The sequence below is a fragment of the Canis lupus genome, chromosome 12 (genome assembly GCF_003254725.2).
Source record: "Canis lupus dingo isolate Sandy chromosome 12, ASM325472v2, whole genome shotgun sequence".
Lineage (NCBI taxonomy): Eukaryota > Metazoa > Chordata > Mammalia > Carnivora > Canidae > Canis > Canis lupus.
In genome coordinates, this window is record NC_064254.1 from 11,563,463 (window position 1) to 11,586,991 (window position 23,529).

General features: G+C 47.5%; 2 protein-coding genes across 3 annotated transcripts; one reads left to right on the plus strand and one right to left on the minus strand.

The window, feature by feature from the left end:
* The first annotated feature begins 996 nt into the window (after window positions 1–996).
* RPL7L1 (ribosomal protein L7 like 1) lies at window positions 997–7,070 on the plus strand. 2 transcript variants are annotated; one of them, XM_025418812.3, is made up of 7 exons: window positions 997–1,280; window positions 1,895–2,003; window positions 2,687–2,850; window positions 3,861–3,998; window positions 4,947–5,056; window positions 5,248–5,462; window positions 5,900–7,070. In XM_025418812.3, the coding sequence occupies exons 1-6, from the start codon at window positions 1,240–1,242 to the stop codon at window positions 5,454–5,456; spliced, it is 771 nt and encodes a 256-aa protein (XP_025274597.3). In that variant the 5' UTR covers window positions 997–1,239; the 3' UTR covers window positions 5,457–5,462; window positions 5,900–7,070. The 2 variants fall into 2 exon arrangements, with proteins under 2 accessions (XP_025274597.3, XP_025274598.3); XM_025418813.3 differs by having other exon boundaries at window positions 999–1,280; window positions 2,690–2,850.
* A 2,167-nt stretch (window positions 7,071–9,237) lies between these two features.
* Window positions 9,238–9,989, minus strand: C12H6orf226 (chromosome 12 C6orf226 homolog). Its single transcript, XM_025418814.3, has one exon. The coding sequence runs from the start codon at window positions 9,838–9,840 to the stop codon at window positions 9,535–9,537; it is 306 nt and encodes a 101-aa protein (XP_025274599.1). The 5' UTR covers window positions 9,841–9,989; the 3' UTR covers window positions 9,238–9,534.
* Between the last annotated feature and the right edge of the window lie 13,540 nt (window positions 9,990–23,529).

The following is a 23,529-nucleotide window of genomic DNA, read 5'->3' on the forward strand; positions in this document are numbered from 1 at the left end:
GGGGTCTTGGTACCGAGATCCTAGGATCCAGTCCTGCATCAGGCTCCACGACGGGAGCCTGCTTCTCCCTCTATGTCTCTGTGTCTCTCATGAGTAAATAAAATCTTAAAAACATATATATAATATAATAATGTATTGAAGGAATTCAGAGAAAGACACTAGAGTCTTGCTAAAGTTCAGCCCATAGACTTGAAGCATGGCATCACCGGGAAGCAGGCTAAAACTGCACAGTATCAACCCCCGGCCTCCTAGTGAATGAAAATCTGCATTTTAACGGGACCCTCAGGTGACTACGATGCATATTAATGCTGGAGACACCCTGCACTGGGGGTTTCCAGAAGACAGAACGTGGGCTATTTTTCCTTGTTTAATGAAGACCGGGAAAGAAGGAAGCAAATTCCGGGTGTTGAGAGGTATATAAAGAAGATCCCGAAACGGGCAAGGAGGAATTTCTATTCAATCCAACATAGCGTTTGCCTGCTTACCGCCAGGCATCGTGCTAAGCTCTCTAAATGGAGTATTTCACAGAATCCTCGGAACGCTATTGGGTAGGTCCATCTTATGGGTGAGCAGACCAAGGTACAGAGGTTAGATAACTTGCTCCGGGACCCACTGACTGTCTACCGTGCGGAGTCGTCCACGAACACCTCCACCCACACGGACGAGCCAAAGTCACGGCCCCAGCCCTCCCCACCCAGCAAAAAGCCGATCATGCCAGCCTGTCGTCCTCTCTCTTTTTTTAAGATTTTATTTATCCATGAGAGACACACACACACAGAAGCAGAGACACAGGCAGCGGGAGAAGCAGGCTCCACGCAGGGAGCCCGACGCGGGACTCGATCCTCGGTCTCCAGGATCACGCCCCAGGCTGAAGGCGACGCTAAACCGCTGCGCCACCCGGGCCGCCCCAGTCCTCCTCGAACTCGCGCCGCCAACCGGAAGTCGGAGGAGCGGCGCGCCCTCCACACCGGAAGTCGCAGATGCAACTTGGGAAGCGTTTCCTTGTTTATAAGCCTTGCCACCAGTGTTCAACGAATATAGTAAACGAAGAGAGCGGCTTATGAAGATGACACGGATCCTAAAGTGCTTGGAAGCTCTGTGCAACTTCGGCCGGAATCTGTGTTAGCGGCAGCTAACGGCGCCAGCTGTCGGGGGCGGTCCTCCGAGGGCTAGAAGACCCATCTCTATGGTCAAGCAAACCGAGAGCGGTCCTCTCTCCCCCACGTGGTGGGGCTGCGCATGAGCAGTAGCCGCTGCTCGGGAAACATGGCGGAGCAAGAGTGAGTGTTCGGGCTTTGAATCTCAGTGGGGTCTTGAGCATCTGGTGCCATCCACGGTGTTTATTCCTCCGCGGCGCGAATAGAAGGGTTCTTGTGGACTGAAGGAAGGACAAGAGAAAAGACTCCAGATTTCAAAGGGTGGGATGAGGAGTAAAGCCGTAGGGTTCGGGCTGACGGTCAGACGGAGGAAGCCGCCGTCAAGCCCGAGTTACCTGGAGCGGCGGCGGCGGGCTGAAGAGTGCCGGACTTGGGTTCGCTCAGCCTGACGCAAGTACTACCCCTGCAGATGAGTCTACACCCATCCTAACCCCTCGGGGTTTCTCTAGAATCACGTAGCTGCTAGTGTCTTTAAAAGGCTGTGGCAGTAAAAGCTCCATGGAGGCCTAGGGAGGGCCAGTGGCCCCAGGGTTCGTGACCTTTCACTGCTTTAGGAACGAGGGTTCCCTCGTTAAGGGGTCCATCTTGAGGACTGAAGTCAGAAACCACAGGTTTCAGGGAAGTCTGGCTTTAGGAATTTGAAGAGAGTAAGGTTTCTCGAAGCCCAAGAGATGATTCAGAATTTCATTTATGATTTGCTTTTTAGACACTTTCGCTGATTGCGATTTTCTTATCAGGCAAAGAAAAAAGATCCCTTTGGTTCCAGAAAATCTCCTGAAAAAGAGGAAGGCTTATCAGGCCCTTAAAGCCACTCAAGCAAAGCAGGCGCTTTTGGACAAGAAGGAGGTAATGATGGGGAACCAAGAGAGGGGAATTGGAATGTGTGTTTGGTGAGTTCTGTGTAGGGTGTGTTAAACTAGATTTGGCGTCGTCGACGGTGCTGTCGCCATCAATTCTAACAGGTGTACGGTTCGTGTCTTCGTTTAACAGGTGTTTATGAAACGCTTTCTGCAGGTAAAATGCAGTAGAGTTTGGTAAGGAAAAAGTGGAGTGGAGATTGTACTATAGGTTCATACCAAGTGATTTGAAAGACCACACATGCTTGTGTACCTGGAAGAAAATAATATTATACTTAAAGGTGCCAAACAGTTTTTTGCTATTTGCTAAACGTTTTTGGAAAACAGATATTTTGAAGTCAGGAAAATGAAACAAGCTCATGCTTATTCTGTACCTCATGATGCTTAACCCAATGTTAGGTTCCATAAATATGTGTTGGTAAACGCTGGCTAACAGCATGTAAATTAACTTGTTTATTTATCAGAGGCTTTTCCTAGGAGTTTCAGAGTTTTCACACTTCCATCTTCACTTGGGTACCTCATTTTTCCTTTAAATAGAATAGAAGGTGTTTGTTTGCTTAGGTTTGCGGGACATAATGGAAAATACATTCAATCGAGAGTGCCTGATGAATTACTATTGTAGAAGTAAAAAATAGAGGCACAAAATGGTGATGATGGTCTCCCTTCTTTCAGCAGAATAAAGGAAAAAAGCTCAAGTTTAAGCGACTGGAGTGGTTCCTTCATGATTCCTGGCGGCAGCAGCGTGACAGGGTGCGCCTCAGACGCCTGGAAGTGAAACCTCATGGCTTAGAAGTGCCAGATAAACATTCCTTGGCCTTCATTGTACGCATCCAAAGGTGGGGAACTTGCCACATTCCCAAGGCTGAAGCAAATTGTTGGTTCAGCTTTAGACTCCTTTCTGGGGGAAGTGAGTTATAATAGGCTTTAAGCCACTCGGGCAAGTTGTGCTGGGAATTCAGGGTCAAGCACAACGTGGTTTTTGTCTTTAAGGTTTTAGGAGAGTGACCTTAGGCAAACAGACATGAAAATACACCCAGTGCTGTGAAGGTTGACTGTTGTTGGAGCAGTACTGGTTCAGGACACTCTAAAACAGGGCCTTGAAGCTGAGACCTGCAAACATGGAAGGAATTCACAAATTTCAAGGAAGGCTTTCCAGGCATAGATGCAGAAAGTCCTGAATTGAGAGAATCAAGGCTTCTTTCTAGGAACTGAACCAAGGTCAAGTAAATGGAACGTATTTAGTGCTGGGGAGAGTTCATAAAGCTTTTTTCTCACTTAATTGTACTTTACCCAGTCTACCTGCATGTACAGCTGCCTCCCTCTTTCCAGTACCCAGGCACCCAAACCAGAAAAGTGTGTGCTTTAAATATTTTTGAGTCCTCGTTATTAACCTTCCTACCATTTCTCATAATTTCTTTCCTGGACTGTCGCATTAGCTTCCTGAGTTTCCCTGCCTCTGATGTCACACTTTCAGATCTGTCTTATATGCTCTCCTCAGTGATCATAAAGAAGAAAGGTGATTGTGTTTCCTTTCCCTAAAGTCTTTGTGCTGTTACTGCCCAGGCAGCAAGTCCAGCTTCCTTTGCTTGACGTTCACAGCCCTACACACACACTCACACACCCCCAACACACACTGAATCAGGGCCTCCCTCTGTGTTCTTATAGCACCTCAGGCATTGCTCCACATCATGTGAGAATGATTGTTTACATAGCTGCCACCTCCTGACCTGTTAGACATAGTCTGTGTCTTGCTCTCTTGATGCCCTGTAGTGGCAAACATTTTATAGTTGCTTGCTGGCCTTACGTAAACTGAATAAAGCCTGACGTCCTCTGCTGTTCATTTCAGGATTAATGGGGTGAGTTCACTGGTACAGAGGACCATTGCAAGGCTGCGCCTGAAGAAGATCCTCAGTGGTGTCTTTTTCAGAGTAACCCCCCAGACCATGAAGACACTGCGGATAGTGGAACCTTATGTGACCTGGGGGTGAGAAGATTTTTTGGGTGTGTGGATTCATATTAGATTGTATTTGAGCGTGATGAGAACACTACGATGCATGGGATACTCTTCTCTGAGGCTTGTGTTGCTGCTTCAAGAAATATTTTGTTGTGACCACAGTCACCAGAAATCAGCTGCCAGCCGTAGAACCTTGGAACGTGGGACAAGTAGAACAGGAGATAGCAGAGCTGCTGATAATGTGCCATGAGCAGTACCGTGGCAGGGCTTGTTCACTTGTAGGCTGAGGCTGAGTAAGAGGGGTAGAAAGAAATTAATTTGGGGGGTCTTCAAACAGCTTGGGGCAGTGTTTATGTAAGAGTAGTGTTCCTTCAAATATTAAAACCCAGCAAAAAAAAAAAAAAACCCAGCAAAGGCCTGGATTCTTTTTTTTTTTTGAGATTTTACTTATTTATTTATGAGAGACAGAGAGAGAGAGAGGCAGAGACACAGGCAGAGGGAGAAGCAGGCTCCATGCAGGGAGCCTAATGTGGGACTTGATCCCAGGATTCCAGGATTACGCCCTGGGTCGAAGGCAGCACTAAACTGCTGAACCACCCAGGGATCACCAAGGCCTGGATTTAATTTCAAATTCTGGCACCATCTTGAGTAAGGGTCATATAAGGTAAGAGTCCTGAACTGTAAGCCAGCGCTTATTTTATTTTTACCTGGGAAAGTAAATTTTTTTTCTGTGGTGAATGTTTATATCCATAAATTTTAATTTCTAATTACCTAGTCAAGGCCACTCTGGTTTTTGACCCCCTTCTTCACTTGTGTAATTCCAAGCGTCCCAGCTGTAGTGTGATAACAGATTTCTTGGTGGGAAGAAGGGGGGGTGTGGACAAATCTCTCCTCGGCCAGGCTGCAGGACTGAGACAGGCCAGTGTCAGTTACAGTGCCAGGGGCTGATAAGGCTGTACTTCATTCTGCCTCACATAGATTTCCAAATCTGAAGTCTGTCCGGGAACTCATCTTGAAACGTGGACAAGCCAAGGTCAAGAATAAAACCATCCCTTTGACGGACAACACAGTGATTGAGGAGCATCTGGGTGAGTGTTCCACTTTACAGGTCAGTTGGGGTACAAAGCAAGGATCTCTGGTCTTCTTGGTGTGGAATTTAGGTCAAATTCTTCTTGGGGTCCCAAGAATCTACTAGAGTGCCCAGCTTTGGCACGTAAGAGCCTCATAGTATATACTGGAGAAGTGTTGAATAAAGGAATCTGTACCTTTTGTTTCTTAGGGAAGTATGGTGTTATTTGCTTGGAAGACCTCATTCATGAAATTGCCTTTCCGGGAAAGAATTTCCAGGCCATCTCTGCGTTCTTACGTCCTTTCCACCTCTCAATGGCCCGACATGCTACCAAGAACAGAGTGGGCTTCCTCAAGGAGGTGGGCTTACCTGGCTATCGAGGTGAACGCATCAATCAGCTCATTCGGCAGCTGAATTAAACCCAGGTGAGGCAGGGCTGGAAACTGCCCTTTGGCTGGCTTTGATGGGCCATGTCTGTCCAGTTAAAAAAAAAAAAGTGTTTTTGCATTTACCAGTATCTGAAAAGTAACTCTAGCAATGGGGGGAGTGAGAAGACTGGTAGCTACCAGTCTAACATGGAAATGTGCTTAGAACAGTGACTGCCTGGTCAGGACATGACACTATGTGTATCCAACAATTAAAGGCTAGAAAATGTCGAGTAGCAAAAAAAAAAATCTGTATCGCTGTGGTCATTTACCTGGAAATGGGGAGAGAATATTAAAAACCAGTTTCAAAAAGGACATGAAGATTTAAACCATCTATTTTGTTGAAAGTATCTTAACTTTTTGAAATTGCTTATTGTGATTAATCTGAGGTGCTTTCATTAAACTTATGTTAATGAAGTTGTGTTTTTCTTCCTCAGAATATCTGGAAGCACAGTGCATTGGTGGCATGTGTTTTGTCTTCTGGAATTGTTACCAGTATCTTCAAAGAAGATTATTTTCTGCTCTATCTTCAGAAACTAGAGGGAGGGTCAAGGAAAAGATGATGCTCCTGGCAGGCACTTCTGACCACAGCAGTTTCAAGGAAAAATTCCAGTGTATTTTCCACATTGCCTGCCACTGCCACCTCTCAAATCAGCAGAGGACTCATGCCATAGAAGGAGTCCTGCTGCGTCACATCTTCTGTTCTGAGGTTTAATGGTGAACGAATACCCAAACGTGAATGGAAGACGGCAGTGGACCAAGCTCAGGGACATACTTGAACCTGGGGGTTCTGGGGCCTTGTTTTGGACAGACCTTGAAATAGTTACAAAGAAGAGCACAAAAACAGTGCTCAGCTGTCTCTGCTGTGAGTCCGTGTTCTAACTTTTTGGTGACAGCTTTGTGAGTTCTCACACTTGGCTGGCCCCTGAAGTGTATTTGGTGGCATCCTTCACCTAGCCTGTCATTGGCTTGGTCCATTGCTTTAGCTCAGGATCTTAACCTGTTCTTGTGTCTATGAGAAGGGAATAGCACTTTTCCCAGGAAACCCATACACTCAGATTTTTGCTTGGAAGTTTTGTATGTTCATAGACTCTTCTTAGGGATCCATGCACCTATGTAAGGAAGTCCTGCAATACCTGGATTGGTCACCTGGGCCCTGACATTGTTAGTCTTCTCTGGTCTCATGGCCTGTGGAAGACCAAAGCTTACCAAGATAGCTTTTCCCTTTGAATCCAATTGGGTGTTTCCTAGGAACACAGTGGTAGGGCAGCCCGGGTGGCTCAGCGGTTTAGCGCTGCCTTCAGCCCAGGGCGTGATCCTGGAGACCCAGGATCAAGTCCCACATCAGGCTCCCTGCATGGAGCCTGCTTCTCCCTCTGCCTGTGTCTCTGCCTCTCTCTCTCTCTCTCATGAATAAATAAAATCTTAAAAAAAAAAAAAAGTGGTAGGGATGCCTGGATGGCTCAGCAATTGAGCTCTGCTTTCAGCTCCTGGAGTTCAGGGATCAAGTCCCACATCAGGCTCTCTGAGGGGAGCCTGCTTCTTCCTCTACCTGTGTCTCTGCCTCTCTCTGTCTCTCATGAATAAAAAAAATCTTAAAAATAAAAAGGAACACTGGTAGATTTCCTGAGCCCCATGTACCATCTACCTCTGAGAAATGCCCACCATTTGTTTCTGCTGGGCTTCAGGATGGAATTTTCTTGGTTTGGCATGGATGAAAGTAGTACTGTTAGGTCTTTTAGGCCTCAGGCAGGCTTAATTGGACCCTCTGCTTGCATAGTTTAGACTTCAACAAAAGTATTGCTGTCTACCCTGCTGGTAACAATGTAGTAGACCAACACTAGGGCTCTTGGGGTCATGAGACCTAGAAAACGGGGATCTGATCTTGCTTGTGTTGATCATCTGTGTCACTTTGTTGCTTCAGTTGCCATCTGAATAGTTGGTAAAGGTGTGCCAGCATAGGTAAGACTTGAAAACACACAACCGTTGTGTCCCCTGGTCCCTTAAAGGATCAGCTTTGCCGTACTTTTGGCTCATTCAGCCCTCAAACATAACCGTGAGGTTGAGTTAGAAATACAACAATGCCTTAAAATGTGCCAGATTGTGAGGTAATTAATTAGGTTGGTTAGCTCAAGAGAACCTGCCAGGAATAGATGTTAGAGCTTACACTTATACTTTAAAGCATTGTGAAATCAAATTACTTTTAAATGATGTAAGGAAAAGCTATGGGAAAAGAGCATTTGTGAGTGTTGGAAGCCCAGGGTTTCTATCACAGATCTGTTTTATACTAAATAAAGGAATATTTCCATTCTTACCTGCAAAATGGGGCTGCTAGTCTAGCATGTGTGCCTCACAGTTCAAAGGATTAAGCAATATAATAGCTTTAAACTTAGAACTCTATGTAAATAAGTTATAAAAGTTAATGTACTTTTTTTTTTTTTTTTTTTAAGATTTTATTTATTCATGAGAGAGAGAAGCAGGCTCCATGCAGGGAGCCCGACGTGGGACTCCATCCCAGGTCTCCAGGATCACACCCCAGGTGAAAGCAGCGCTAAACCACTGAGCCACCGGGGCTGCCCGTTAATGTACTTCTGTGTCATGTACTATGATACACCATTCCTTGAACAAGTTGTGGAACTATATTTCTGGGGGAAAAAAGAGTCTTATTGCGAATCCCTGGGTGGCTTAGTGGTTTGGTGCCTGTCTTCGACCCAGGGCGTGATCCTGGAGACCCCGGATCGAGTCCCACATCGGGCTCCCCTCATGGGGCCTGCTTCTTCCTCTGCCTGTGTCTCTGCCTCCCTCTCCCTCTCTCTCTCTCTCTGTCTCTCATGAATGGATAAATAAAATCTTTAAAAAAAAAAAAAAGGAGTCTTATTGTATAATCTGTACATAGTGTATGCTTATGTGAATGGTTCATGGCCACCAACACCCATTCCTGACACCATAAGCCATATATATGTTCTAGGTGTAGGGAAAACCAACTAATTTCAGGAAGCAAGAGTGGGGGCTGCTAGCCATGTGGGTTATTTAAAGAGACAAACTTGAGAAAGTGGTTGTAGGAGCTTTTCTTCTGTTCTAAACTTGGAGCCTGACCTTACTAATTCCCTGAACCAAAGAGTCCTAAGACTTTTTGTTGTTGTTGATTGGCTTTTTTAATGCTTTGGGATTTCATTGATATAATGTATCTTTGAAGTCCTTCTGGGGCCAAGTGTAATCATCAAACCTTTTATTAGCTGCTGATCTAGAGAATGGCTAGCTAAAATCAACACCATTTGGATCCCGAATTCGTTTCCATTACTAATAAAATTCTGTGTGCCTCTTCAGTAGCATTGTAAGAAGGAAAACACATCGGGACGCCTGGGTGGCTCAGGGCTTGAGCTTCTGCTCTTGGCTCAGGGCGTGATCCTGGGATCCAGGATAGAGTCCCCCCGCCCCCCCCACATTGGGCTTCCCGAGGGGAGCTTGCTTCTCCCTCTGCCTATGTCTCTACCTCTCTCATAAAACGAAAGAAGAAAAAAAAAGGTTCCTGAAAGGCTCGGTCAAGTATCTGACCTCTGCTGAGGTCGTGATCTCAGGTCCTGGGATAGAGCCTCCCGCCCCCTCCCCCCCCCCCCCCCACCCCGGGCTCCCTGCCCATTGAGGAGTCTGCTGCTTCCTCTCCCCCTGCCCCTCCCCTGCTCGTGCTAATAAATAAAATCATTTTTTTAAAATCAAAATATCTATGCATCGGGGACAGTGAAGTATGAGATTTGTCAATTTTAAGGGCTGAAACTGGGTATTTTAAAAATTTAATGAGGATCATGCTTCAGAAATACGGATACAGACAACCCCGATTATACTCCCAGGAGGCTTAAGTCCAGCCGAGATGAGTCCGGGCGAATGCACAAAGGATGAAAAGCCGAGGCCAGTATCCGGGGTCCGAGGTAACGCAGGGCACAGCCCCGCCTTCCGGGTCCAAGAGGTAAAGGACATGGAGCCTCAGGAACCCACTGCGGGCCATCGAGAGGGCGCAATCCCGCCTCCGCCGAGCAGGACCCGTCCACGCGGCTCGTCTCCCGGGACCCGGGGTCTAGGGCGGCGATGCGGCGGCCTCGGCCGACCCCGCGGCCTCCCAGGGCTTGGGCCTCCGCGGGAGCTGCGACGCCGTGGGCTCGCCGTGGGTCGCCGCGATGTGGCGCATCTCCAGGCCAGGGAGCTCCCGGCCCTGCTGGACCAGCTGCACGAGCTGCGCCAGGCTCACGGATGCCGAGGCCGACTCCGCGGGCGCCGGGCCGCAGCCCAGGCCGCTCCGACGGCCCGACGGCTCCATGCGCCGCTGCGCCGCCTCACCCGCAGCAGCGCGAAACGCTTCCGGGGCGGTGGGTGCAACCACCATCGGAGGCAATGGGGGGGGGTTCGTGGAGCGTACCAAGCCGGCCCAGAAAGGGGGGAGCACTTGAGAGCCGCGACCAGCTCCACGCACACGGAAAACTAGCCCACACCGGAGCCTGCAACGTGGCAGTGCTTTTTTTTAAGTTTTTTTTTTTTTTTTTTTTTTTTTTTAATTCAGAGAGAGAGAGAGAGGTAGAGACACGGGCAGAGGGAGAAGCAGGCTCCATGCAGGAAGCCCGACGACGTGGGACTCGATCCCGGGACTCCAGGATCACACCCTGAGCTGAAGGCGGCGCTGAACCGCTGAGCCACCGGGGGCTGCCCCCGTGCAGTGCTTTAGAAGGAACTCCAAGACTGGCACAGAACGGGCCACGCATGATCATGATGCTGGCAAAAAGACCCAATTTGGCACAGGGGCATAGGCTCCTCCTACAAACCTCTTTTCCTTTCTCTTCTTTTTTCTTCTTTCTTTTCTTTTCAGTAATCTCTTAGGGCTCGAATTCAGGACCCCGAGATGGAAAGTCGCGTGCCCCTCAGACTTAGCCAGCCAGGCACCCCAGTCCATACCGATTTTCACACTTGTGTGTAAGTGTGTACCTGCAGGGCACGTGTAGAGACAGACGGCCAGGGGATCATCTCCGAGCCTGGCCTGACTCCGCAGCTCCACACAGAAAATAGCTGCGGAGAGACTTCCAGTGGGAGTTAAGTGACGGCGGAGCTTCGCCACTCTCCCCTTTTCCTGCCAACAAGACTCTGTGCCTGGTATTTTCAAAGAGGATGAGAAAAGATGAAAGCAGACCAGGTGTGCTACAGTCCCTCTGGCTCTCTGGAAAGTCAGTGCCGATTATTCTCAGGTTTCTAAGTTTATTGAAAGTTGGCCGGATCTGGCAAGCACTGCCTTCTTCATCCTGTAATCAAGGTCTAATTACTTTTTTTCAGTCTAATTACTATTAACAGAACAAACGGGCACCATGTGTCTCCTGATGTGATGCACTGAGGACACAATGGACGTGGGAAGACTACATCTCTTCTGTGGTACTCCTGCCCAGAAGGTTCACTCTGAATCTCATCTGGAGGAAATGAACAGACCTTAGAGTGAGAGACATTCTACAAATGTCTTTATAAATGTCAATGTCATAAATGTCTTGGGATGCCCACAAAGACAGTTATTAAAATTCTGATCAGATGGTTGACTGTGCTGACTGTCTTCTGTGACCCCACCAGATCCTCTCTCCACCCTTATCCACTGAGTTTCCTGCACACCGATGTCTACAGACATTGCAGTAGGCTCCCTTAACCTCTGGCTTTGCGTTTGGCTAGTGAGGGCCCCAGCAAAAGAAAGAAGGAGAAGGAGGTCAGGGTATTTATTCCTCAACTTCCCTCCCTCCAGGATTCCCATGGGCCACAGGGTCCCTCTGCCAGGTCTCCAGCTTTGGGGCCCTGCATTGCTCCTTCCTCTCACCCCTTCAGGCTCATTGCCAGTTCCAGGTACTGCATTATCCCTTGAGATATCCTGTCATACTGCCACACCACTATAAATGGTCCCTTTATTAAATTCTCTTCAAATTACCCAATATATATGCATTGTCTACCTCCTGTCCACACTCACCCAAAATGGAATTGGCTCCAGGAACAGCCTCAGACAGAATACTGAGATTGGGTTGATCATAAATTCAAAGAAGACAGAGGAAGCCTCCTTGCCGAGGGAAAATGCCCCCGGGGAATCCACTGCATGCAGGTGTATCGCCAACACTCAGATTACCATTGGGGGTGGCAGGGTGAAGTGGAGAATACTGCATTGTTGAGATGGGGAGATGGCAGGCAACATGGCTGTGGCTCGTCCTCACTACGGCCTGGACTCACTTGGCTTCTGAAGGCCACAAGGGAAGGAGAACTGGACATGATCAACGTCTGACAGGAGATGTGAGTGTGTTAACAGGACACCTTGATGGCACCTGGGAGGAGTCCCTCATCTCCCACAGGCAGGGAGGGCTCCGGTGGCTGAGGACTGGCACCTTGATGTCATCCTAAGTGTTGCCAAGTTGCAGTGCTACTTAAGTGTCCAGCCCTTTAGGGTAGCATGAGAGGAGGCTCACATAGGGCACTGATGGGGGAGGGGCAGGACTCTGAAATGAGAAGGAGACATTCTGGCAGACATATGGTGCTTCTGTCCCTCTGGACATCAGCTTCAGGATCTCCCCACCTCCAATCCTCCCTGGCTCTTCTCAAGCTAGATCTCAGAACAGTCTGGGCAGAGAAGCGCAGGGCCCACGCTGAGAGTACGCCCAGACAAGGGGTTATAGACCTTGCTAAACTGCCTTGGCAGGAGCCACAGCAGTATGTGTGGGAATGGGTTTTAAGGGAAATAGACCCAGGAGGGTGGAATGTAAGACTCAGTTTGGCCAAACTCAAGGCCATGGATGTTCATCTGGGATTTGGGATTTAATGTGTTTGGCTCGAGCACCTGAGAGAGGCATTAATAGTCTATGAGGTTGGTTAATTAAAGCCTGGACTTAATGGTAGCCTACAGTTAGTAAACTTGAAATGCCAGAATTTCCCTGGCATACTGTAGAGGAAGGAATCCAAAATCTCAGAAGGGTGGGAATGCTGGACTGGATTTATTGTGTGCAACCTGACTAGCCACCCCTCACATATATGTTAAGAGGGTCTGGAAAACCCTCCCTTCGCCAAAGCATTAAGAAATGCATTGGTAAGGGGCACCTGGCTGGCTCAGTCAGTAGAGCATGCAACCCTCGCTGTCAGAGTCGAGAGCTTGAGCCTCACATTGGGTGTAGAGATTACTTAAGAAGAAGGAGAAGGAGAATAAAGATGAAGAAGAAGAAGAAGAAGAAGAAGAAGAAGAAGAAGAAGAAGAAGAAGAAGAAGAAGAAGAAGAAGAAGAAGAAGGTGGAGGATGAGGAGGAGGAGGAGGGGGAGGAGGAGGGGAGGAGGAGGAGGAATGCATTGGTGAGAGCCACCTGCATCCTTGACTTGCTCTGATGGCTGTCCTCTGTAGGCTAGAGATGCTGTTGGAGGGCACTGGATTCAGTGGAAGTGGATTCTAGAATCTCAACCAGAATAATATAGTATCCTGATAGCATAAAGGCAAGGTGGTGATGCTTAACAGCCAAAGGCAAGGTAGCTATAATACCTCACAAAAAGACATGGGAAGAATGGTCACCATTGGACACAAGTAGAGTTCTGTGTGCTCTGGTCAGCCTCTTTTCCTAGGCATTTCAGACCCTGTTCAATAGACCCATGGTGGCAGGGATATAAGTTATGCTTTGGTTCAGTAACATAGTCTTCCCCTTTTTGAGGCGAATCTGGCTGTGCCCAGTGCTGAGGGCCCATCTTACATCCCAATCCTGAGTCCCTGATGAAGCACCATTCTCATCCAGTTGTAGACTGATTTGACTGGGCCCTCCCAGCATGGGAGGGCTGTGCTTTATCCTCATGAGAACAGACACATATTCCAGGTATGAATTCACCCTCTCTGCCTCCACTGCTTCTGTCAGCACCACCACCTTCTCTGCCTCCAGTGATTCCATCAGCACCACCATCCTGCCAGCCTCAGGTATTCTGATGGAGAGAATACCTTACCCATCACCATGGCATTCCACATAACATCACCTCCAACCAGGGCACACATTTCATTGCCAAAGAAATGTATAAATGAGCTCACTCCCAAGGCACTCACTGGTTTACCATGTGCCAATGACCCAAAAGTGCTGGCAAGATAGGATGGTGGATTGGCCTGCTGAAAACTCATCTAGAGCATAGCTGAGAAACTTCACCCTGCCAGACTCTGGGGCCATCCTACTGGGTGCAGTGTATTCTTTAAACCATAACCACACATAATCATATACAGCCAAGAGGTGGGGACAATAGGAGGCTCTTCACTATCACACTTAAAGAATTTGTTTCAACCCATTCCAATAATGGAAATGACTCAGGGAGTTTGGTGATCCTAGTACCCAAGGGAGAAACACTTCCACCATGCAACAGTCATAGTACTGAGGACTTGGAAGCTGAGGTGGGCCCTGGCCATTTTGGTTTCTCCTGCTGATCCAGTAGGCAGAGAAAGATACCTCTGTAGTGTCTTGGTTGATTAAGCCCAATTCCTAGAGAAAATTAGGTTACCACTGCACAATAGAGATGGGGCTAGATCTGGAGCCCAGGGCATTCACTGAGGTGCTTCTTCATAATCCTCCAACCAGTAGTCCAGGTCCACAGAAAACCAGCAACCCAAGAAGTCAAGACCACCTAAGGACTCAGACCCCATAGGAATACAAGTTCGAGTAACCCACCCACCAGGTAAAGAAACCGGTGCTGGCAAAGGATGAGGAGAGTGTCTCACTGAGGGTGAAAGCAGACCTTGTAACCCCAGTTTTCTCCTGCTAACTTAAGTAAAGAGTACTGGTGATAGCTAGCATTCCAGGTTTCAACGGGAGTATGGTCAAATCGCTGTCCCCTCTCAATTATATGGTAGCTGATGAGACACGGTGTGTCCTCGGTGCTGGGGCGTGTTTTTTTTTTTTTTTTTTTTAAGATTATGTGTTTATTTATTCATGAGAGACACACAGAGAGAGAGAGAGGCATAGAGACACAGGCAGAGGGAGAAGCAGGCTCCATGCAGGGAGCCCGACGTGGGACTCGATCCCGGGTCTCCAGGATCGTGCCCTCGGCTGAAGGTGGCGCTCAACCGCCGAGCCGACCCAGCGATCCCCATGGGGCATGGATTTTTTTATCTGGACAAAAGAGAAGAGGTGCTTCCCTGTGACCCTTCAGAACCCCCCCCCCCCCCCCCCCCCCCCCCGCCGCACACACCAGCCCTGTCCCTGGGAAGCTGAACCGCATCAGGGGAGGCCCACACCCCGCGTGGAGATAGCCGAGTGGCAGCCGGGGCAGAAGATGGGAGGAGCCAAGTCCGAATTCTCCCGCGGCTCTAGCGGCTGGCTCATAGACCATGTCCCTCGACCAGGGGTCCCAGCTGTGGCCAGGCACCCCCCACCCCCCCGCACACGGCTCTCTCAGGCTCTGGGTTCCCCTAATGGCTGCCCCCTTGGCCCCTTCAGACCCAGGTGCTGGCTCCCACCGTTAGCAGCTCTGGGGTGCTCTTCCAGCTCCGGTGGTTCCCTAGACCGCACCCACGCTCTTATAGTCCTTTTATTATTAAGCTCTCTTCACATTCCCCATGTGTGTTCCTGCTGGGACCCCGGGACATACAGTGTGGATTTGAGTTAGGGTTAGTTTTGGTGGTGAGCGTCAGAAAACCCAAAATAAAACTGTTTACACAAGATAAAACTTTCTAAGTTCTTTCTCATGTACATTGCACGTGGTATTGAGCAAGCCAAAGCTTGTGCCGTGGCCCCTTGAACTTTAGATCATACTATATGTGCATCTTTTAATCCTCTTTAAATTAGCATCATAACTGAGACATTCCCCCCCACCCCCATGTCCTTATAAACTCCAGAAAGAAGACATGGCTCAAATGTCGTCTTTTTTTTTTTCTTTTTTTCTTTTTTTAGATTTTATTTATTCAAGAGAGACACAGAGAGAGAGAGAGAGGCAGAGACACAGATAGAGGGAGAAGCAGGACTCCATCTGGACTGGGATCAAGCCCTGAGCCCAAGGCAGATGCTCAACTGCTGAGCCACCCAGGTGCCCATCACAGTCATCTTCTAAATCACTTTTCCTAATGCTCACAGCAACTTCAGAAGGATGATCTCCCTCTCTCAGCACCCCAGTGTCTATCCCTGCACACACACTTCAGTCATGACGTCTATAAATGCTCCAAGTCCCTTATCTGTTTGTGATCCTGTCTCCTTCCTTGATTGCTGGAAGCATCTCATTTTGTCTTATTATCCCCAGCTCTAATTCCTGGCATAACACAGACACCAATAAATGACAAGGATATTTTAAGGCCTGCATAATATTTCATCATATAGAGGCACCCTAGTTGATTTAGCTACTTCTTTGTTATTAAACATTAAGGTGATTTTTTTTAAGATTTATTTACTTATTTATTCATGATAGACATAGAGAGAGAAAGAGGCAGAGACACAGGAGGAGGGAGAAACAGGCTCCATGCCGGGAGCCCGACGCGGGACTCGATCCCAGGACCCCAGGATCACGCCCTGGGCCAAAGGCAGGCGCTAAACCGCTGAGCCACCCAGGGATCCCCATTAAGGTGATTTTTATTTTAATTTTAGACAGAGAGAGAGAGCACACGAGTTGAGGGGAATCAGCAAAGGAAGAGCAAGAAGCAGACTCCCCACAAGGCAGCTGGATCCCAGAACCCTGAGACCATGTTTGGAGTCAAAGGCAGATGCTTAATCAACTGAGCCACCCAGGCATTCCCAGGTGATTTTTTTTTTTAAGATTTTATTTATTTATTCATGATAGACATAGAGAGAGAGAGGCAGAGACACAGGCAGAGGGAGAAGCAGGCTCCATGCCGGGACTCGATTCCGGGACTCCAGGATCACACCCTGGGCCAAAGGAAGGCGCCAAACTGCTGAGCCACCCAGGGATCCCCTAATTTTTATTTTGTATTATAACCATCATGGTAGGATTTTTATCTGATCAGTGAAATAAGTACCCCTGTCAGTAGTAAGTGGAAGAGACTTCTACGTGCTCTTTCAGCACGCACACATACTGATCTCTGCCTCTCTGGTTGCAATCTTCTAATTACAATCAGACTACATTTCCTTAATTTTCTTTTTCCACATCCTATGTGGCTCATGTCAGTGTAGAAGGGCCCTTGATTTTCTTTTTAAAGATTTTATTTATTTATTCATGAGAGGCAGAGAGAGAGAGAGAGAGGCAGAGACACAGGCAGAGGGAGAAGCAGGCTCCATGCAGGGAGCCCGACGTGGGACTCGATCCCGGTTCTCCAGGATCATGCCTGGACTGAAGGCGGCGCTAACCGCTGCACCACCCCCCGGGGCCCTTGATTTTCTATCTGCGCATATGACCAAAAAAGGGGGAGACAGGGATAATCTGCCGCGTGCAGGCACTCAGATGGGTACTCCTAGAGGCCAACCTTGTAAAAAGACACCTGGAGAGAGACCCGTTAACACATCCTGTAGTGAACTCCCAGCCACACTGCTTGCTGCGAGGGAAACTTCAGCCATGGAACTTCGTTTTTCTGAGTCTCAGTTTCCCCAGCTGTAAACAGGGAAATGAACACCCAATAGGGTGGTTGTGAGGATCCAAAGAGAGGTCTGTAAACAGTCCTTGGCTCTTTGCAGCGGGTCAGCAAATGGCAGGTTTAATCGCAAGTGAGGAGCTCAGAGAAGGATTTCAGCTCTGACATTCCGGGCCGGCGAGTCAGGCCATCCTCACCGCGCTGGGCAAGGGCGTCTTTAGGATCAGCAAGACTGGCCTCCGAGGGAGATTCCTGGGGTTCCCGGAAGCAGAGACGGGCCACAGAAAGCCTGCAAGCCGGCCGGGGCCGGGAGCTGGGGGTGGGCCAGCGACGGGAGCTGGTCGCAGCCGCAGCCGCAGCCGCAGCCGCAGCCGCAGCGGGGAGGGGAGGAGGCTGGCCCAGGCCTCTGCTTCCACCACATCCCTGCGAAGGTCTCAAAGCCCCAAGGAGGCCAGAGGGCTCCTTCCCCGTGTCATGTGGTGACGGAGCCCGGGCCAGCTCCTTCCCAGGCTGGAGGGCGGGAGAGTCGTTAGGGACACCTGCCTCCCCCGCCCCCACCCGGCGGGACCCAGCGCACCTGCGCGCGGGCTGCGCCTGGGAACACGTGGCGCCGCGGGCCTCCAGGCCCGGGGGAGGCGGTGCGAGCGCGAGCGCGGCCGCAGGGGCCCTGCCCACGTCCGAGGGTGCGAACCACTGTTAAAGCAGCCCCCCGACGGAAGTGGGCTGAGGCTGGCACCAGCACAAAGAAGGTGGGGAGCCAGCAAGAAGTAAACCCGCCAACATAAAAGATGCTGACATAGAGAAGGTTTCACAAATAATAGTGACAGGAAGGATTATTCAGTTAATAATCCTGGGATAATCGATGAGCTCATTGGGGGAAAATTTGAATTTAGATGCGTATCTTCTATCACACACCAAAAGTAATCCCATAGAGTTAAGTGGTGGTGGGGTTGTGGGGATTAAACTCCACACCACAGAAAGAGTAGAATGTATGGGTTGTCTAGAGGGGCGGGGGTGGGACTTTCTAGACTTTTTTTTTTTTTTAAGTTTTATTTATTTATTCATGAGAGACACCGAGAGAGGCAGAGACACAGGCAGAGGGGGAAGCGGGCTCCCTGCAGGCGCCCGATGTGGGACTCGTGGGGGATCCCAGAATCCCGCTCTAAGCCAAAGGCAGAGGCTCAACCGCTAAGCCACCCAGGAGTCCCCAGACTTAAAAGGGATGAGGTAATTCCCATTAGGAAAGATGGATGTGAGACCCCTGGGTGACTCAGTGGTTGAACGTCTGCCTTTGGCTCAGGTCGTGAACGCAGCGTCCTGGGATCAAGTCCCACATCAGGCTTCTCCTAAGAAGACTGTGTCTTCTGTCTCTATGTCTCCCATGAATAAATAAATAAAATCTTTTAAAAATACATAAATAAATAAATTAGCATAACAGATGTATTATCAGGGAACCTTAGATGCTCAGTGATGTGAGCTGACAGCCAAGAAAGAATTCTTGAGAATTGTGGTACAATTCTCACCACAATTCACCACAATTTGTGGTGATGTCTTTGGTGCAAAAAGGTGGTTTAATTAAAGCACAGGGACAGGACCTTGGGCAGAAGGAGCTGCACCCGGGTCATGAAGAGTGGCCCATTATATACTTTCAAGTTGGGAGGGGGTTAGGGAGAGCGAATCTCTAAGGAATTTTGGAAGCAAGGTTTCCAGGACCTTGAGGGGGCTAGTTGTTGTTAGGAAAAGGTCATTTATTACCATCTAATAAAATCTGTCCTGAGACCCTTCAGATGTATATCGGTGGGACGTTTGCTTGAGGGATAATTGCCACCATGTATCTTGGGGTGGTTAGAGATAAAGGAAATTTCTAAAGGAATTTTTATATCTTAAAGTAGGCTTATAGAATCCTGGGGCGGGGGTGGGGTGGGTCAGTTTGGGCTAGGATTGCTTTTGCCCTTAGCAAAGTGTCAATATCGATATAAAGGCAGTTGAGCACCTATAGGAATGTCACTCTGCCTGTTTCCAGGACTTGTCAATAGGCTATAGATAGTAAGGAAACTTAATAATTTTTCTTATGTCTTTGTTTCCCACATCACTCAACACCACCAATCATTAGGGAAATGAAGATCGAAACCACAATAACACTTCACACTCACTGGGATGGCCACTATTAAAAAAAAAAATCACAAGTGTTGGCAAGGATATGGAGAAACTGGAACACTTGTACACTGTTGTAGGAATAGAAAGTGGTCCAGATGCTCTGTAAAACAGTTTGACAGTTCCTCAAAAAATTAAAAACAGGGGCGCCTGAGTGCCTCAATTGGTTAGGCATCTGCCTTCAGCTCAGGTCATGATCCCAGGGCCCTGGGATCAAGCCCCACATCAGGCTCCTGACTCTGCAGAGAGGCTGTTTCTCTCACTCCCCCATGCTTATGCTCTCTCTCTCTCTCCTATCTCTCTCTCTAAAATAAATAAATAAAATCTTTTTTAAAAAATTAAAAACATGAAAAAAACTTGAAAAAAAAATAAAAACAGAGATGCCTGGGTGGCTCAGCAGTTAAGCATCTGCCTTCAGCTCAAGGCGTGATGAAGACTGGGTCCAGGGATGGAGTCCCCCATCTGGCTCCCTGTGAAGAGCCTACTTCTCCCTCTGCCTGTGTCTCTCTCTGCTTCTCTCTGTGTGTCTCTCACGAATAAATAGATTAAATCTTTTTAAAAAATTGAAAACAGTTACCATATGATCTAGCAATTCTACTTCTGGATACATATACAAAAATAATTGAAGCAGGGTCTTGAAGAAATATTTATACACCCATGTTCATAACAGCCTTATCGATAATACTAAAACATGGAAGCAACCATTGAGAAATGTCCATTGAGAGATACTGGATAAGAAGCAAAATGAGGGATCCCTGGGTGGCGCAGCGGTTTGGCGCCTGCCTTTGGCCCAGGGCACGATCCTGGAGACCCGGGATCGAATCCCACGTCGGGCTCCCTGCATGGAGCCTGCTTCTCCCTCTGCCTGTGTCTCTGCCTCTCTGTCTCTCTCTCTCTGTGTGACTATCATGAATAAATAAATAAAATCTTTAAAAAAAAAAAAAAAAAAAAAGAAGCAAAATGAGGGGTCTCTTTTCCTCCCCAGCTGCTTGAGGCTCGGCTACCATCATGAATGACACAGTAACTATCCACCAGGAAGTTCGTGACCAACTGACTACTTCAGTGGAAACAGATGGTCATTGATGTTCTTCACCCTGGGAAGGCAACAGTACCTAAGACAGAAATTCAGGAAAAACTAGCCAAAATGTACAAGACCACACCAGATGTCATATTTGTATTTAGATTCAGAACCCATTTTGGTGGTGGCAAGACAACTGGCTTTGGCATGATTTATGATTCCTTGGATTACACAAAGAAAAATGAACCCAAACATAGACTTGCAAGACACGGCCTATATGAGAAAAAAAAAAATGTCAGGAAAACAGCACAAGGAATGCAAAAACAGAATGAAGAAAGTCAGGGGGACTGCAAAAGCCAATATTGGTGCTGGCAAAAAAGTGAGCTGGAGATTGGACAACAGAAGGAGTAAAGATTCTGCAGTGGCTTTATCTGTGGTGATTATGCAAGATTTTTCATGAGAGGATTAATAAACTAAGAATGTTAAAAAAAAAAAGTAAAATGTAGTATATACATACAATGGAATATTCAACTCTAAAAAGGATAGAAATTCTAACACTTACCACAACATAATTGATGACATTATGCTAAGTGAAATAAACTAGGCACAAAAAGACAAATTCTGTATGTTTCTCTCATAAAGACAGCAAACAGAATGGTGGTTGCCACAGGCTGGGGGGTGGAGACAGAATGGAGAGTTAGTGTCTAATGGGGACAGAGTTTCAGTTTTGCAAGATGAAAATAATTCTAGAGATGGATGGTGGTGATGTTCACACAACAATGTGAATGTACTTACTACCACCAAGCTGTACACTTAAAAATGGTTCGGATGGTAAAGTTTATATTAAGTGTACTTAAACACAAATGAAAAAAAAAGGTGGGGGGCACCTGATGGCTCAGTCAGTTAAGAATCTGCCTTTGGCTTGGTTATGATCCTGAGATGCTGGGATGGAGCTCCACATCGGGCTCCCTGACCCAAGGGGTACCTGTTTCTCTCTCTCCCTCTGTCCCTCCACTCTGCTCCTGCTCTCTCTCAAATTAAAAAAAAAAACAAAACAAAAAAAAACACCTTAATATTTGGTCTGCTTTCAGGCACCGGGGTGGCTCTCCCTCTTGCCCTACATGTGCACTCTCTATGTCAAATAAATAAAATCATTTTTTAAATATTTAATTATTTATTTATTCATGAGAGACACAAAGAGAGAGAGAGGCAGAGATACCGACAGAGGGAGAAGCAGGGCCCCCGCAGGGATCTCGATGTGGGACTTGATCGTGGGACTTGATCCCAGATCCCAGGATCATGCCCCGAGCTGAAGGCAGATGCTCAACCGCTGAGCCACCCAGGCATCTCAAATAAAATCATTTTTAAAACAAGATTTGGGGGCAGCCCTGGTGGCTTAGCGGTTTAGTGACGCCTTCAGCCCAGGGCCTGATCCTGGAGACCCGGGATCAAGTCCCACATTGGGGTCCCTGCATGGAGCCTGCTTCCCCCTCTGCCTGTGTCTCTGCCTCTCTCTCTATGTCTCTCATGAATAAATAAATAAAGTCTTTAAAAAAAACAAAACAAGATTTTATCCTGTTTATTTGAACTCTGTTGTATGTAACAGAATATACATATATATACATGTATATTCATATATATATATAGAGAAAAAGAACATTGACTTACTTCTTATGTAAAAGATTGGCACTAAGCCTCTCACGGATTATCTTGTCTAAATATCGCAGGATTCCTTTTTTTTTTAATTTATGATAGTCACAGAGAGAGAGAGAGAGAGGCAGAGACACAGGCAGAGGGAGAAGCAGACTCCATGCACCGGGAACCCGATGTGGGACTCAATCCCAGATCTCCAGGATCGCGCCCTGGGCCAAAGGCAGGCGCCAAACCGCTGCACCACCCAGGGATTCCCCCACACAGGATTCCTTTGAAGTATTATTACTCCCATTGTACAGAGGAGGAAAGTCAGGATTAGGGAAGTAAATGATTTGGGAGAAAATCACACAACTACTGAGTGATGAATGGAAAGCCAGGTGTTCTGGCTTTACAGTCCCCACTCTGAACCAAACTGTCCTATATCCCATGTCATTAAACATTCTCTGAAAACATGATTTTAAAGATTTTATTTATTTGAGAGAGAAAACGAGAGACAGAGCAAGAGCAGAGGGAGAGGGAGCGAGAGGGGCAGAGCTAGAGGGAGAAGCAGGCTCCCCCCTGAGCAGGGAGCCCAAAGGGCTCCATCCCAGGACCCCATGATCATGACCTGAGCCAAAGGCAGGTGCTTAACTTGCCTAAGCCACCCAGGCGCCCCTGAAAACATGATTTTAAAAGGTGCTTCATAAGATTCACTAATATAGATAAATATGAATTCCTTTAGTCCTTCCCCCAGCATTGTTTCTCTTGCTTTTGGAATATAATACTTCAAAGAACATTTTTGTGCATAAATCTTTGTCTCATTTCATTAGAGCATATACCTAAATGTGAAGTTTCAGGGTCAAAATGACAGCCATTTAGCTAACTAAACTAAAATTTAGTTTTAGTGTCACTGAAAGTGGCATTTATAAAGAGGTTGGTTTTGGGGTTTTTTTGTTTGTTTGTTTGTTTCTTTTCTAAGAGTTCATTTTAAGTAATCTCTACACCCAATATGGGGCTTGAACTTATACCCCAGGATCAAGATCTCATGGCCTACAAACTGAGCCAGCCAGATGCCCCTAAAGAGTATGTATATATGTATGTATGTATGTATGTATTTTTTTAAGATTTTATTTTTTTAAACAAATAATTCAGGGTTTTTTTTTTAATATATTTTTTAATTTATTCATGAGAAACACAGAGATAGAGAAGCAGAGACATAGGCAGAGGGAGAGAAGCAGGCTCCATGCAGGGAGATCCCAGGACTCCAGGATCACGACCTGGGCCAAATGCAGACGCTCAACCACTGAGCCACCCACGCATCCCCCCCTTTTTTTTGTAAGAGTTTATTTTTATTTTTTATTATTTTTTATTTTTTTATTTTTTTTAAATTTTATTTATTTATGATAGTCACACACAGAGAGAGAGAGAGGCAGAGACACAGGCAGAGGGAGAAGCAGGCTCCATGCACCCAGAGCCTGACATGGGATTCGATCCCGGTTCTCCAGGATCACACCCTGGGCCAAAGGCAGGCGCCAAACCGCTGCGCCACCCAGGGATCCCTATTTTTATTTTTATTTTTATTTTTAACTTATTTATTCATGAGAAACACAGAGACAGAGACAGAGAGAGGCAGAGACAGAAGCAGGCTTCCTGCAGGGAGCCCAACGTTGGGACTCGATCAGGGTCTCCAGGTCCACACCCTGGGAGGAAGGCGGCGCTAAACTGCTGAGCCACCAGGG